This window comes from Ipomoea nil, unplaced genomic scaffold (assembly GCF_001879475.1).
Source record: "Ipomoea nil cultivar Tokyo-kokei standard unplaced genomic scaffold, Asagao_1.1 scaffold2422, whole genome shotgun sequence".
In the NCBI taxonomy this organism is placed as follows: Eukaryota; Viridiplantae; Streptophyta; class Magnoliopsida; order Solanales; family Convolvulaceae; genus Ipomoea; species Ipomoea nil.
In genome coordinates, this window is record NW_017618850.1 from 521994 (window position 1) to 538115 (window position 16122).

At 34.2% G+C, this 16122-nt stretch overlaps 2 protein-coding genes across 2 annotated transcripts; both read left to right on the forward strand.

The window, feature by feature from the left end:
* The first annotated feature begins 200 nt into the window (after nt 1-200).
* LOC109152463 (non-specific lipid transfer protein GPI-anchored 1-like) lies at nt 201-3487 on the forward strand. Its single transcript, XM_019300163.1, has 2 exons — nt 201-679; nt 3167-3487. The coding sequence occupies exons 1-2, from the start codon at nt 325-327 to the stop codon at nt 3361-3363; spliced, it is 552 nt and encodes a 183-aa protein (XP_019155708.1). The 5' UTR covers nt 201-324; the 3' UTR covers nt 3364-3487.
* Nucleotides 3488-11192: 7705 nt separating this feature from the next.
* LOC109152462 (ranBP2-type zinc finger protein At1g67325) lies at nt 11193-14772 on the forward strand. The gene is made up of 10 exons (XM_019300162.1): nt 11193-11377; nt 11624-11669; nt 11867-11982; nt 12554-12827; nt 13064-13137; nt 13301-13346; nt 13441-13550; nt 13844-13868; nt 13946-14091; nt 14379-14772. Exons 1-10 carry the CDS (start codon nt 11369-11371, stop codon nt 14379-14381), a joined length of 849 nt encoding a protein of 282 aa, XP_019155707.1. The 5' UTR covers nt 11193-11368; the 3' UTR covers nt 14382-14772.
* The last annotated feature ends 1350 nt before the right edge of the window (nt 14773-16122 follow it).

Sequence of the window (16122 nt, forward strand, 5' to 3'; positions counted from 1 at the left end):
ATACACATCATTTTCATAATACACATCATTTTCATAATACACATACACATAAACACTATATAATGGACATGAATTCTGTGCATTATAAATACCTCACTTGTGCACACGCAGCTGTCATTCGCACTAGCGCCGCGTGTTCAATAATACTTCAATCTAATCATAAATTCATAATCCCCCTTCATTGACTAGTCAAGTCCCAATTCCCAAACCAATATATCCCCAACCACCTTACTCCATTCATTACAATTACAACAACTCCCAACTAACTACATACAATCTCCATATATTCTCTCATCAAGGAAACGAATAATTGAATTGAAGAAAATGACGATGAGGCTACAAACAATCTTCTACTACTGTTTATTAGTAATGTTGATTGTGAGCGGCGGTTTGGTAAAGGGAGCCGAGGACTTGCAGGACAGGTGCGGGAAAGACATCCAGAAGGTGGTGGCGTGCCTGAGCTTCGCTACTGGGAAGGCGGCGACGCCAGGGAAGGAGTGCTGCGAGTCGGCGTCGAGCATCGAGGCGAGTGAACGCCCGCTTTGCTTTTGCTATATGATAGAGCAGGTGCACAATGGATCTAACACTCAGATACAGAGCTCCGGTATTCAGGAAGCTCGATTGCTTCAGCTCCCTTCTGCTTGCAAGATCAACGACGTCAACGTCACTACCTGTCCGAGTAAGTTTAAGTTTTTTTTTTTTTGAAAGTGAGTAAGTTTAAGTTTAATTTAAGAGCTAGTGTCGTAATTGAAAAATACTTCATCGACCCCAAAATTCTACTTCCACTTATATTTACATTTGATTGGAGGGAGAAAAAAATGAATAGATAAACATCATGCCTCTCTATTAAATTAAGCATTTAAGACATGTCATATCATAGGGAGTACGAATTGAAAATCTATGTAGAATTACTCGTGGTAATTTTGTCATATTTAGTATTAAACTTTTAAATTGATCGATCTTTTCATTTTTTAATTGTTACTGTTCATAGTCCAAATTAATCAGTCATAGTCCTTTAACTATCAGATTTTAACCAGTTAATCGTGGTTTTTCTAAGAGAATAAGAACTAATTAAATTTTGAAAGTTGAAATACTATAAGTGGTTACTTAGACTATAAATCATGGTAATTTTCTGGATTGAATTGGATCAAATCTTTTATTATTATTATTATTATTATTATTATTATTATTATTATTATTATTAATTAATTAAATTTGATATTAATAAAGTGTATTTACACACTGCACACATATATGCATCCAAGCTTTTTCATAGTAGATAATTTTCTCCAATTTCCATTTAGTCTAAAATATTTTAATTTGTTGAAGTTTTTTTGTTTTGTTTTTTTTTCTTTTCACTTTGGATTTTTTATTACATTTTAATTTTTAGTTCTTCACTTATTTATTCTACTGTTAGTTTTTTTTTTTTTTTTCTTAACTTTTAAAGATACTCAATTTTTAATTCAATATATTCAGAAAGTTCTTCAAGTGTTACTTCAATACCTCTTACTGTATAGGCTTTGTTTGGCATGCTATATATATATATATATATATATATATATATATATATATATATATATATATATATATATATATATATATATATATATGGGTTGCACTCCTGTGTAAATAAGTGTCCAGGAAGGAAATACGAATAGATCAACGTCATTCACGTGTCTAGATCAACGAATCAGATGTAATTTTAAAAAAACGACGCAGTGACATTTTTGTAAATAACTCGAACTTTGGTGCATGTAAATGTGTTATATGTGCAAGTAATTGATGCACCTTTGCAAGTAAAAAATTGCGGGTAAAATCATTTACATGTGTACCTACTTTCACCTATAAGTGCATGTAATTTTGCCATGTTAACATTCATTAATCTGAGTTCGTTCTGTTTGGCATCGCTTTTGTTCTTGCGAGTAGTTCAATGGATAGTTAGTACCCCTAAAATCCTCCGTAAACATTCATGTACCTAAGTGCAATTACTTATAACTATTTGTGCACCTAGTTATAACGTCATGTGCACTTAGTTTTAATGATCAGTGTAAATTTTACTTGCACCTATAATACATTTTACATGCACTTGTAATATATTTTACTTGCACTTAGGTGCACTATATGAAACTGCTACTTGCAGTTGTAATACATCTTACTTGCACTTCGATGTCCAATTATTTATGAAAATGCCACCGCACATTTTTTAAAAATCAGTATTTCTCATCAATTAGATCTGGACACGTGGACGGACAGCCGTCAATCCTATTTCGCTCCTGGGCAATCCATTCGCACGAGAGTGTAACTATATATATATATATATATATATATATATATATATATATATATATATATATATATATATATATATATATATATATATATATATATATACACACACACACACAATTATTTAAAAAAATATTTTAACATAACTAAAATTTTAACATTAAATATTAATATTGGACATATATTTTTAGACATCACATACGAAATACTAGTTAGTATTTCGTATGTGATGTCTAAAAATAGAATTAATTTCACTTTTGGTCCCACGACTTTTGAGTTCTTATCACTTTTGGTGCACAACTTTAAATTTTTTCAATATTGGTGCCTAACTTTGTTATTTTTATCAGTTTTGGTCCTTCCAGCCAAATTGACGGTAAAATATTTCCGGATTTTATATTTTAGGGGCAAAATCGTCATCACATGGAAAGATCTTCAATATTTAAACAAAAGAAAAATCATATTAAGAGGAAAAGAAGAGTTTTCCAATGGTCGAAACTATAAATCCCATAGATCTGTCTGGTTTCTGCCCATCTTCCCCATTATTCTCATCATCAAACACCTATAGATATGATTTTACGGTGATTTTGTTTAGATACTGAAGATGTTTCCTTGGGATGGCGATTTTACCCCTAACAATATAAAATCCAGCAACATTTAGCTGTCAATTTGGCCGAAAGGACCAAAATTGATAAAAATAACAAAGTTATGCACCAAAATTAAAAAAATTTAAAGTTGTGCACCAAAAGTGATAGAACATCAAAAGTTGTGGGACCAAAAGTGAAATTAATTCTTATAAATATTATATTTTGATCTTCATAGGTGACATGATCTCACACACATGTGATTCTATTGATTGATTATTGATATATACAATGAACAGAGCTGTTGAAACTTCCGGCAAACTCTCCCGACATCGCTTTCTTCACCAACACTTCTGCTAATTCTGCTTCCACTACTCCCGGCGTCGGAGCAGGCCCTGCTCCCTCCAATGCCTTCAAGCATAATCCCCTGCAGCTTGCTGGACACTTACCGGTTGCGGTAGCCATCTTCTATTTCACATTTTGGAAATTGTTTTAAATGTATGTAGTTACGATAAATATAATTTCTATGCTGGCTTAGAACACCATACTTATATTTTTAAAATATTTACCTCTGGAATGTAATCTTTATGTAATTTTCAAGTTGATTGACTTTGGTTTTCCACTTAAGATGCGTTTGGAAATTTGAAAAATGACTTCTGCAAAAAGTTTTTCGGGTTTCCGTGTTTGACAAGAGGGAGAAAATGAGGTAAATAGAAAATAATGCCTTAGTCAAAAAAAAAAAAAAAAAAAAGGTATGATTTGGGGGAAAATGACTTCCCATTTGTTTTTTTGGAAAGTCATTTTCCGAGGGATTCACATGCAAAATTTGTTGGACCTAATTTCTAGCGGGCTTTTGCGGTCCGGCCTACTAAACCTGGGAATTAGGGTCCATGCAATCATAGCCCGCCCCATGCGAGTTGGCAGGCCCTAATCCAACCAGCAGGCTTTTTTTTTTTTTTTTTTTTTTTTTTTTTTTTTTTTTTTAATTCAAAGTTCTAAAAAATAAATAAAGTCTACAATTAATATTAATTTTTTTCTATTTAAAATTTTAAAAAAACACCCCTTACATTTTCTAAAATGTTAATATTATATATATATATATATATATATATATATATATATATATATATATATATATATATTCACAAGGCTTAATGAATGCTATTCACAGAAGGATTTTATCAAAAGTATTAAACAATTAAAATGTTGAAGTATACAATTCTATTCATTTTCCTGTTCATTTTCTGAAAATGAACTAAACAAACAAAGACAGTTTTCTATTGTGCAGCCAAACACCAGAAAGGAAAATGTATTCTGAAAAATGACTCATTTTCCACAAACAATTTTTCAGAAGTCATTTTCCTGCTTTCCAAACGGAGCCTTAATCGAAGTAGTTAGGGAACTAATTTTGTTTTGTTTGTTTGTTCTTTCCCATTTTAATATAATAATCTTACATAGTTGTAATTTTATATTTTAACTAGTACTCCGGATCGGTTGAGGTTTTTTCTCCAGTTTTCGGTGGATCCTAGCATCCACCTTATCATCCATTATCTCAATCACAAAAATCATTCTCCCATTAATTTTAAATTAATATTTTTTTCAATTTTTTGTGAACCCACAATTTTACTTCACTATATTTTAATTATTATTTTATATTTATTATCATTATAAAAATTTATAATTACAATAATTATATTTATTATATTTAAATTAAACATGTCAAAATTAAAATAAATTTATAATTATAAAATTTCAATTTAAATAAAATATTTTATTATTTTTTTTAAGACAAACAAAACTAACTTTCACTAACATAATTCAACGTGCTTACAATGACCAAAGGAGGAACATCAAATCAAAACACACGATCAGGACTAGACTCCCTAGCTAGTAAATGGGTAACCTGGTTTGCTGATCGTTTAACAAAATAGAAATGCAAACCATATATAGACTCTACAATAACTTTAATATCTTCGACAATAAGGTCGAAATAGGACTCCTCTTCATCCCTGCGCAACGCATCATAAACCACTTTTGCATCCATCTCAACATCTACCGCCGTCACCTGCATGTCCTTCAGCCTCTATAGACTCTACAATAACTTTAATATCTTCGACAATAAGTTCGAAATATGACTCCCCTACATCCCTGCGCAACGCATCATAAACCACTTTTGCATACATCTCAACGTCTACCGCCGTCACCTGCATGTCCTTCAGCCAGCTCAATACCTCCCGAATTCCCAAGGCTTCCGTCGAACGGGCATCTCTTACCACAACTCCCAGAATTGTCATGGCCGCAAAAAATTCCCCATTAGAATTCCGTAATACCCAACCAAAGCCAGATCTACCACTGCCTCCATCGACCATCGTACGCGGCATCAACATTCAATTTACGACGTCCCACATCAGGCCTTTGCCACCGTTGTGACTATCCCCACACCTTCACTCTCACACTCATGCACCTTGCGCCACCCAAACCAAAAACTTTGAGCTAAAGAGAGAACCTTGTCCGCGCAAGCCACACCCTCATTCCAAACAGCATCATTGAATCACTGCCATAAACTCCAAAACAAAACCAAACAAAAGCGTAGGCAATCGGTGTCCAAAGTTGAAAACAAAACCTTGAACCCCTCACCCACCGAAATAATCCTACAAAGCAACTACAAACATAAAGAAAGATGCAAATTGAAAGTAAAACGCTTATTACTTGGGTTGCCTCCGAAGAAGCGCCACATTTCCCGTCTTTGGCTAGACGAAAACGTGTGTTACACTTGAAAACACACACAAATTGGGACGGGACCATGTGTCTCATCCACCTTAGAAATGAGAAATGCCCCTAAGTGTCCTCTCGAAGATATGCAAGCAAATGAAATGCAAAACCCCTTCAAACATTTTACCAAAGTGAAACACAACGAGTATAGCATTTAGGTACTCATCCTTCTCTTCTTTTCTCTCATCTTTCTCCCTAATCATTTCCTCCCTTTTACCCCCCTCTTTTCCAATCTTTTCAACATAAAAGTCTATCCCCCCAACATAGGTAATGTTGCCAAAAGTGACAACATTAGACATTTTCAAACTACCCTCTTCAATTTTACCTACACACCCCTCATCATCACAATTAGCAAATGACTCACAAGAATAGAAAGACCTACTATCAATGGAATCATCCTCCCTAGAATTAAAGCAAACATTATCACAAACATTGGCAATATCATCATATGGTTCACGTGAGTCATCTCTACTAGCATGCAATGAAATATTTTCATCACACAATTGAGCACAAGAATTTGCACATATCATGACACAATTAGGGTTAGAATTGTTACCACAAATAGTGTCATCATCGGGTCTTTCATCCTCCCACACCACCTCGATGTCTTCACTACATTCACTAGTTTCATCCACCCTTGCTTGATCTTCCAATTCGCGACTTGGAACCTCCTCAAGTACGAGGGTGTCTTCTAGCAAAGGATCAATCTCAGCTTTCTTTGGTTCCGAGAGTGTATCATTACTCCTCAACGCATTGGCTCGGGCCTCCATCTCCAAGTCCTTAGTGAGCTCCTTCAACGTGAAGATAAGAGATTCCGCCACCTTCTTCAATGGTTGGATGAACCCTTTCTCCATTTCTCCTTTTATGGTGCCCTCGAGAGTGTGTGCCCTCTATGGCTTCATATGTGAAACGTTGGCTTTGCCTCTCAAGGTGCTCACATTCTTGATCAAAATTGTCATTTGGAGGGGTTGAGATTGATGGTTCTTCCCAATAGGAAAGGTAATTAGAATAGGATGGGTTCCTTTCTTCACAATAATATGGTGTGGGTGGGTATTGGTTGTAAGAATTTGGAGAGTATGCTTGGTTTGGACAAGAGATATAAGATTGGAAATCATTTTGGCCTTTTTGTGAGAAATAATCTTCATTTTTCTCAAAATGGTTCGATGGACAAAATTGAGAATGATAGGAGTGGGCATTTTGAGAATATGGTTCTTGTGGTGATGGAGTGTAATAGTGGTTTTGATGGTGGAAAATGTAAGAGTAATTATATGGTTGGGGTGGTAGTGGGGTATGTGTTTGGTAGGGATAATGGCAAGGTTGGTACTTGAAGGATTCATCATGGAAATCATAACTTTGAGAGTTCATTTTCCAAAGATTAATCTAGCATTAAAACACAAGACAAGAGAAAAAAAAAATTGTGCAACTAAAAGTAATTGCAAGTTAGCTCAATATGAAATTTCAATTTCAAATATCAATAAGAAAAGAAATAAGCACACAATGTGCAAATGAAATAAAAACAAATTTGGAATCACCAGGCAAAAACAATGGAATAATGAAATAAACAACAAGATGGATTCACAAGGTAAAACAAATGAGCACAATGGATAACAAGAAATGAAACGGGCAACCTAGAAATCCTATTGACACACTCCTAGATTGTCATAGTACTCTACTTAGCACCTATTGCCATCCCCAGCAACGACGCCATTTTGATAATTGTAGTTTTAGTGGGATGGATTAAAGTGTGTGTAAGTGTAAACGGAAGCGTGAAACTCCGGAGTGTCGAACTCAAGGATGGTCATTCGGAGCAAGCAAAGTGCAAGATAATCCTTTGTCACAATGCATCAATAAGAGTGAACTAGCTGCAAGAGGAAGGTAAGTCAGCATGTGTGTGCAAGAAAGGGAGACAAATAAATAAAGGAAAACAAACAAGTAAGTAAAACGGGGATTTGGATAGAAAGGATTTGTGATCATGCATTCATTGGCCTTCAACTTGGGACAAGAAATGGTGAAATGGAATTGACAATCCTAAGGGAGACCTAGGGCACCATTACTAGGACGCGTAGGACCTAGTCTCTCGTTCCCTACGTCAGGCGAGGCATTCTATCAAATACTTGGCGGGCGGTCTACCGTCTCCTCCCCTAAGCTCGCCTTCTCGGGTCGTAGGAAGGGGATTGCAATGACAAGACTAAGGAGAGTGCAATCTCTTGCTAAACTCCCACTCTCACACTCATCTAACCATTAGGACCCTTAATGAAAAGAGATCAATATGCACTCCTCTACAACATAGGCATTCAAGGACAATCCATACATCAAATCTCATCATATAAACCATACTAAGCATGAATACATAATCAACAAATCAAATCCAATCAAAATCCAAACAATCTAAGCACTCATCATCATTACAAGGATAGCAAACACAAGATTAAATCTGAAATAATAAGCAAGGAAGAAATGTTACCCAAATCTTCAATCTATTATGTAAGCATCCAAATAGAAATTGTAGAACAATGAGTGTGAATCTTCAAAGGAAATGTAAATCTAACATAATCGTAATCTATCCTAACCTAAGAGTGCTAAAAATGAGAGTAAAGGAATGGGAAAAAGGTAGTCTCCCCAAGTGATCCCCTTACAAGTCTTTAAATAAGCTGAAATTCTGAATTTTCCGCGCTGGCATCACAACTAACCTCACAACGCGCGTTGTGAAATTCGTTGTACTTTCGGCCTTCCAAACAACACACTTTACAATGCACGTTGTGGCTTGCGTTGTTGCAAATTTTCCTTTCTTTCCTTCACCAAAGTTGTAGCCCTTGAAGTTGCCGAACCATAGCCACTGGAATCACCTCATTTGGACACTTCTAGCTCAAGATATACTCAATCTACCAAACTGTCGCCGAAATGCCCTAAAATTGACAATGTTTTGCTATTTTTCTATAAAGGCAATGAAATTAGTCCCCAATCCTAAATTTTATCAAAATAAGTTATTCTAAGCATGAATTGGGCTTAAAGGACTCTAATTATAGCACAATTAGCCTCTAAATTACCCTATAAAATATAGCATCTTTGACACTTATCAATATCCTCACTGCTTTGCTGCTCAGGCTGTGGTTGAGATGGTTCAGCAGCTTGTGAATCCAAGATTGCTCGTGTTGTTTTTCTTTGCTTCCTTTTTGTTCAACTTGCATTGCTATCTCTTTGTTTATATCCTCATTGCTTTGCTGCTCAGGCTGTGGTTGTGATGGCTCAACAGCTTGTGAATCCAAGATTGCTCGTGTTGTTTTTCTTCGCTTTCTTTTTCGTTTAATCTCAATTGCCATCTCTTTTATAGTAGGATCAGATTCCATTACTGCCATTGAAAACGTTAGAAAGGAATGACTTTATGTATAACAAAGTATAACAAATGGCAAAATTAAAATGAGTTTGATGGAAATATAATCCTTAAGTAGAGGGAGGATGTGGAATGCCAAATAAATCTAGCCATGCTCTCCAAAAAAAAATAACACATCCATCAAATTACACAGTGTTGTATTCATAATTATGAACATATAGTTATAAAATTTTGAACTCTATGTTCATAATTATATATTTATATATTCACAATGTGCAAATTACAGAGTTTCATATTCATAATGTTTGAACTATATGTTCATAATGTTATAACTCTATATTCATAATCTTATAACTCTATATTCACAAAATTCAAATTACATAGTTCATATTCATAATGTTTGAACTATATGTTCATAATGTTATAACTCTATATTCATAATCTTATAACTCTATATTCACAAAATTCAAATTACAGAGTTCCATATTCATAATGTTTAAACTATATGTTCATAATGTTATAACTCTATATTCATAATCTTATAACTCTATATTCACAAAATTTATGAACATTCACACAATTTTCGAATCTATATTTACAATTTTTGAACTCTATACTTACAACCTTTTGAACTCTATGTTTGTAATCTTTGAAGTCTATATTCACAACATTCGAGAATGTACAGAATATTACGATTTATGTTATAAAAACCCTATTTCAAAAGCACAAAATGTATACAGAATGTACATGTTTATGTTCTATAAACGAGTTAATACATACAATGGTCCTCCGAGTATTAGCGATTTACCAGTTCTGTTTCTCTGAGTTTTAAATGACCTCTAATGGTCCTCTATGTTTAAAAAATAACCACCCGTGATCCTAATTCTTAAAAAAATCCGAGTTCAAAATGACCACGAGATGTCCTAAAAGGATCACGGGTGGTTGTTTTTTAAAACATGGAGCACCATCGGAGGTCATTTAAAACTCGGAGGATCACTGCTGGTAAATCGGTAATACTCGGAGGACCATTGGAGGTATTAACTCTTCTATAAACCCTAGCTTAAGAATTTCAGATACATAATACCTGTATGGTGATGAAGTAGAGTAGTTTAGACGATGGCGATATAGGGAGTGTGAGAATGGCGAGAATGGTGGTGAAGCTTTTGACTATGAGAATGGGCGATGGAGACCGTGTTGACGACAACAGAGAGAATGGTGAAGACGCTTTCGTGTGAAGAAGAAATGGAAGCTTGGTCGACAGGAAACCCGCGAAAATAGTGAAAATGACGACAAATAGTGCATTGTGAAATTTAAAAAAAAAATGATTGGTGGAGGATAACAGTGCCACTTACGGCACCGTTACTCCACTAAATTAAAATGGCGTTGTTTGGAACTGTGTCCACTAGGGCTGGGCATTTCGGTTCGGGTCGAATCGAAGTACCGATCGGTGCGGTTCGATTAAAACTCGAACCGAATTGAAACCGAACCGAACTCTATTGTTAAATCGAATGGTTTAATTTTTTTAAATCGAAATCGAAACCGAAACTGAAAAAATCGAACCGAAACTCGAAACGCCCACTCTTGAAATTGTTTGGCAAGCTGATAAATGTAAAAAGACTAAAAAGGACATCTTCATAAAATTTAAATTGGTTTGTTTACATATTAAAATTTAACATTTTGTCTTTAAAAAAATTAACATTTTGAAATAAAACTATTAGCATAATCATGATCTAGCATATCATAATGAAGTAACAATATTGTTGCAAATCTCATAATAATAATGATTATAATAATAATAATTATAATTATAATAATAATAATAATAGTAATAATAATAATAATAATAATAATAATAATAATAATAATAATAATAATAATAATAATAATATTTGTGGGTTGCGGATAAAGGAGAAGAGAAAATGGTTTTAATTGGGAATGGTAAATTATGTCATTTTTTTAAAATAATAAGGATAAAATGAAAAAAAAGTTAGATAGCGTTTCAAAATAAGCTCTTATTTTAAGCTAAAAACTTATTTTGGGAACATTACCAAACAGAGCTTATAACTTTTTAATAGTTTAAAATAAACTATAAGCTCCTAAATAAGCTCTGCCAAACAGAGCCTTAATGTCAACCATGAAAGTGAACACGGTTTCATACTTATAACAATTGACAATTAATTCACCCAATTAAAATACATTAGAACTTGAAGTTTTAGGCCCAACAACGGCAGCTAGACTGCTAGTGCAAGTACTTGTTTTGGAAAGCAAAATCAATTTTAGAGTGAAAACCCTACCCGTAGGCCTTAGCGGCATCGCCTCTCCTCGAAGGTCTCCAGCACTGCAACGTTGAAGGGGAAGCCAAAGGATCTTTGCCCATTTTCTCTAATTAAATTCTGAGATGTCTCAGGTCAATTATCCAATATTATGATTTTATATATCAAATTTATCATTTTTCAATGTATTTTTCGCTTATCCTTTTATTTCCGATCAACACAATTGAAATTTATTGATGAATGTGTTTTTTGCTTTTGGAATGTATGTTCTGTGTTTATCTATACACATAAAATTGATCAGCTTTAGTTTTATGTTTTTATTTTCATCAATCATGTTTTTTTTTTCACATAGTTTTTCTTTCCATTTAAATTGCTCGCAGGTAGATAATAGGAATTCTTCAGCAGCTAAAAGAGCCCGAACAGATGGTATAACCTTCTGCACTAAATTAACTCTAATTTGGAAGTAATAATTCATTGGTGCTAACCATTCATGGTATTCCCTGGGTATTGCTATTCAATAGGGAAAGGATAGTGATATGGAGTGTTCTGTCAGAACTTGTCAGACTTTGCTTGTTGTGTCATGCTTCTGTGGTAATTAATCATTCAGTTGGTCATGTTTGTAGGTGGGCGTAGAGAAGATGATTGGACATGCCCCAGTTGTGGCAATGTTAATTTCTCATTTAGAACTACCTGCAATATGCGGAACTGTACCCAACCTAGGCCTGCCGATCACAACTCTGTAAGATTCCAACAGCTAACACTCAATTACTCCATCCGTGATCCATCACATTTTATGTGTGAGACATTGTTTTGGTGGTCAATTTCACTAAAATTTTATACCACTTTTAATAATTTTAAATTCAACATTTGAAAATGAAATTTAAATATTATTATACTACATGGTCTGTCAAAAATCAAAGTCTCGAAATTTTGAAAAATATATACTAAAGATTTAGTCAAAGTTAAGTTGGGTTAACCCTCAAGAAGCAAACTATCAACTATGACAAGGGAAAGGAGGTAGCATGAGTACTTGACATCTCTTGTTTTACTTGCAAGGACGTTGTATGCATTGCAGCAGGATTGTAAAAGTACAAGGTTAATTAGTGGTTGCATTGACATTCTCAAATTGTTATGATTTTTATAGTAGAGTACTAGAGTTTGTCTTTACAGTCCATAAACTGTTAAATAATAACCTTTATATGTGGAAAATCTTGTTCTTTATAATCTTGTATAATGTGGTGGTGACTGCTACCTGTTCTCCAGCAGCATGTATTGTTATTTTTGAAACCATAACATTGGCCTTTTTCCAGAAATCTCTAGCTAAGCCCATGCACCCACCACAAGCCTATTCAACATCGGCTCCATATGTAGTTTCTGCTGCTCCATCTTCAATGTATATGGGTATACCACCTTATGGTACATCTGTGTTTAATGGAACATCTTTGCCTCCTTATGATGTTCCTTTTCCTGGAGAATCAGCATATCATTACAACTATGGCAGTCGTCTTTCTGGAGGCAGTCCATTCCGACACTTGCATTTATCTGGTCCACCTCCGTATTCCGGTGGAACTATGATTGGAACTGGTAATCAACTCTGATTACTTCTGTGTTGGTAACTAATATGATCGCAATTTGACAATCATGTTTTGACAGGAAGTTCTTTCTCAAACATTGTAACTCTATTTCTGTTGGCTACTTAGCAACTAGTGTATTTCCAAGTTCAAAACTTTAATAAACAAAGCTAAATTAGTCTGCTGTTGCATTTATCACATGGTGTTCACCTTTTCTTTTTCTTTTTCTTTTTCTTTTTCTACTTGAAGGTGGAATTTATGGAGTGCCTCCACCAATAATGGAAAGATATGGCCTTGGGTTGCCTATGGGTCATTCTGCGATGGTAAGTTCAGATTTAACAATTCCTTTAAAGAGATATAGGGACTCTTATGCATTATCTTCTTTGTCATTAATGCATGTATGCAGTGGTTTCCTTCTCATATTACAGTGTAGAATGACATCCTACATAAGTTTGGAAGAGTGAGTAATTTGAACTTTTTCTGCAGGGCCCAAGGCCAGGATTTTTCCCAGAGGATAAATCTCAAAATAAAGGTGATCTATGTGACACAATTATACATATATTTTTTTAGTTTTGCAAAGTGCCAACTAAATTTGTGTTAAATCTACCATTTCTTGATTTCCCCAGATGGAACCCGTGATAATGACTGGACATGTCCTAAATGTGGAAATGTCAATTTTTCGTTTAGAACAATTTGTAATATGAGGAAATGCAATACACCCAAGCCTGGATCCCAGGTTTGTTACTTCCTAACCAGATTGTAACATGCCAATATCTCTTTCTGCTTTTATATTTCATATTTCATGTGCATATTCCTGCTGGCAAGCTTGCTTCTGATGCTCAAAGTTCTTGTTTTTATGCTTTTTGGGTGCTACTATTATTATTATTATTATTATTATTATTTTTTTTTTTTTTTTTTAATTTTTTTAATTTTTTTAATTTTTTAATTTTGAGTACTTTTTTGTTTCTTGAAAATTAATCTATATTAGAAAGTGTATGCTCACTTCTCAGCATTTGTTTATATTTGCAGGGTGCTAAATCTGGGAAGAGTTCTAGTAAGTTTTTCCCCTCTAAACATTATTGTGCTTTGTGATTTAATAGTTATATGCTCAGATCTATAATTTCAAAACAGATATGCCAGAAGGGAGTTGGAAGTGTGAGAAGTGCAACAATATAAACTATCCATTTAGGACCAAGTGTAATAGACCAAACTGTGGTGCTGAAAAACCATCCGAGCCAAAAGAGTCTCCTCCACAACCAACAGATGAAAATGATCAGGTCTGTTGTGTGATACATTTATTTCATACAACCATATGCTTAGGCTTAGCTCTTTCAGGAAGTTTGTCAGCCATCTGTGTACTTCTCATACAGTTGAATATACGGATTAAACTTCTCTTTTTCATTTACTCATTCATGGGAACCACCCATTTTCAGTTATTCTCTCCGATGCCCCTTTCCCTCCAGTTTTATTTTGTTCAGTAAATTTCCTAGCACATTTGTGTCTGTTTTGTTTTCTTTTGTCTGTATGTTTGCGTTTATTAATTCACATTTGTCTACTGTTCCAGTGAGTACTAGGGCATGTTTTAATGGTTGGGAAGGTCCAGAGTTGTCGTCCAGCATTGCTCAGTGTGTCTCACAGTCGGTCATGTTGCAGCAGTTATTGAGTTTACTCTTACCTTATTATGGTGTCAACTTTTGTATTAACTGAAATTGATATTCCGTGGTCCTTGTGGATTCTTATTGAGTTGCATATCTGCCAAGTCTGATGGAAGTATATTGTTAAGATTGATTTGATTAATGTTCAATAGGATTGCTGGTTCTCCATCTCTAATTAAATTAGGTCTTTATAGAAGTCTAAGCAGCCAGCTGTATTTAGGTCAAATTTCTTGTTTGAACTGTAACACTTCTAGGAATCCATTTTATTTGTCGGAAAAAAAAAACTCCGTTACATTTATGCAGCTAGTTGGGTTACATGTAAGATTAAGTTTTCTTCCTTCTGTGGGTCTGTGTTTGCCAACCAAACATTATTGTGACTAGGGGCTTTTAAGTGTTGGTTTGGCTCAAGAATGCTGGCTTGTTAACAATGATTTGCAAATGGATTTTGCACTTTTAGTCTATGGACTGTGTTTGTAGACTGAAGCATAATCCTGTTGTGGTAATCAGGTCTGAATTTTGGATGCTATATATCTTAGTTTTCTGCCTGCCTGTAATAATTTTCTAGCTGCCATAACCTTTACACTAAAGCAAACCCAATTCCATTCCCATGGAGTTCATTTGTTAGTAGTATTTTGGGATTGAGCTTCATCTCTTTCTTTGCATTATCCCCGCAAGGTTGAATTCCAAAAAACCTGTTGGGTAATCTGGTATTTAATGTTTGTGGACTTGTGGTATGGCTATTGAAATATTACTAGGAGTTTACACAGCCACATTAATTGAAATTTTTTACACACTGACATGGGGTTCATCAATTGCCATATCAGTGAGTAAAAGTGAGGGAGTAGAAGTTAGGAGTATATATAGTAGAACTCAATTATACAGAAGACACTACTGTTACTCTCAAATTTTTACTCCCTCATAAAATTTTGATGTTGACATTTTCATTGGGACCCACAAAATGAAGATAACTAATCATCAATTACTACATGAGGGAGTAAAAGTTAGGGAGTAGAAATAAAGTGCATATGTAGTAGAACTTAAGTTATACCATGGACAAGAGTTCACTTTGCATTGTGGACCCTGACCTATAAGATTATTTGTCTATAGTTAAAATTATGTGCAGTTAGTTAACAGTTGTTATACGGTGGACCATGGTTCACATAGTTGTGTGGACCTTGGTCCAAAAACGACGTTGTTTCTTTAAGTAAATTATTAAAGAAATGGTGACCGTTATATTTAACAAAAATTCTGTATTTATGATGTGTTCAAAATAAAATAAAATTATAGTGTATCTAAAATGAAATTGGATAATATGTCTTACATATTGAGTATATATTATCAAATGAAATTGTAGTTGAATTGAAATGGTACTTTAGTTGTGTTGAAATGAAATTACAGTATATATAACATGAAACTGAAAAACATGTTTCACATATTGAATGTATATTGTGGCTTGATATATGCGATATGAAAGTTCAGGGTGCGAGATGAATAATTGAATATAGTTCATGGTGCTAGATGACACTTTAGCCTATATTATATTACCTGGTCTCCGAATCATCGTGATGATCAACTTTACTGACCGAGGCATTGTCGCCACAAACGGATAGACATGTATCATCTCTAAAAATCACTATTAAACCTCTTTCTTGA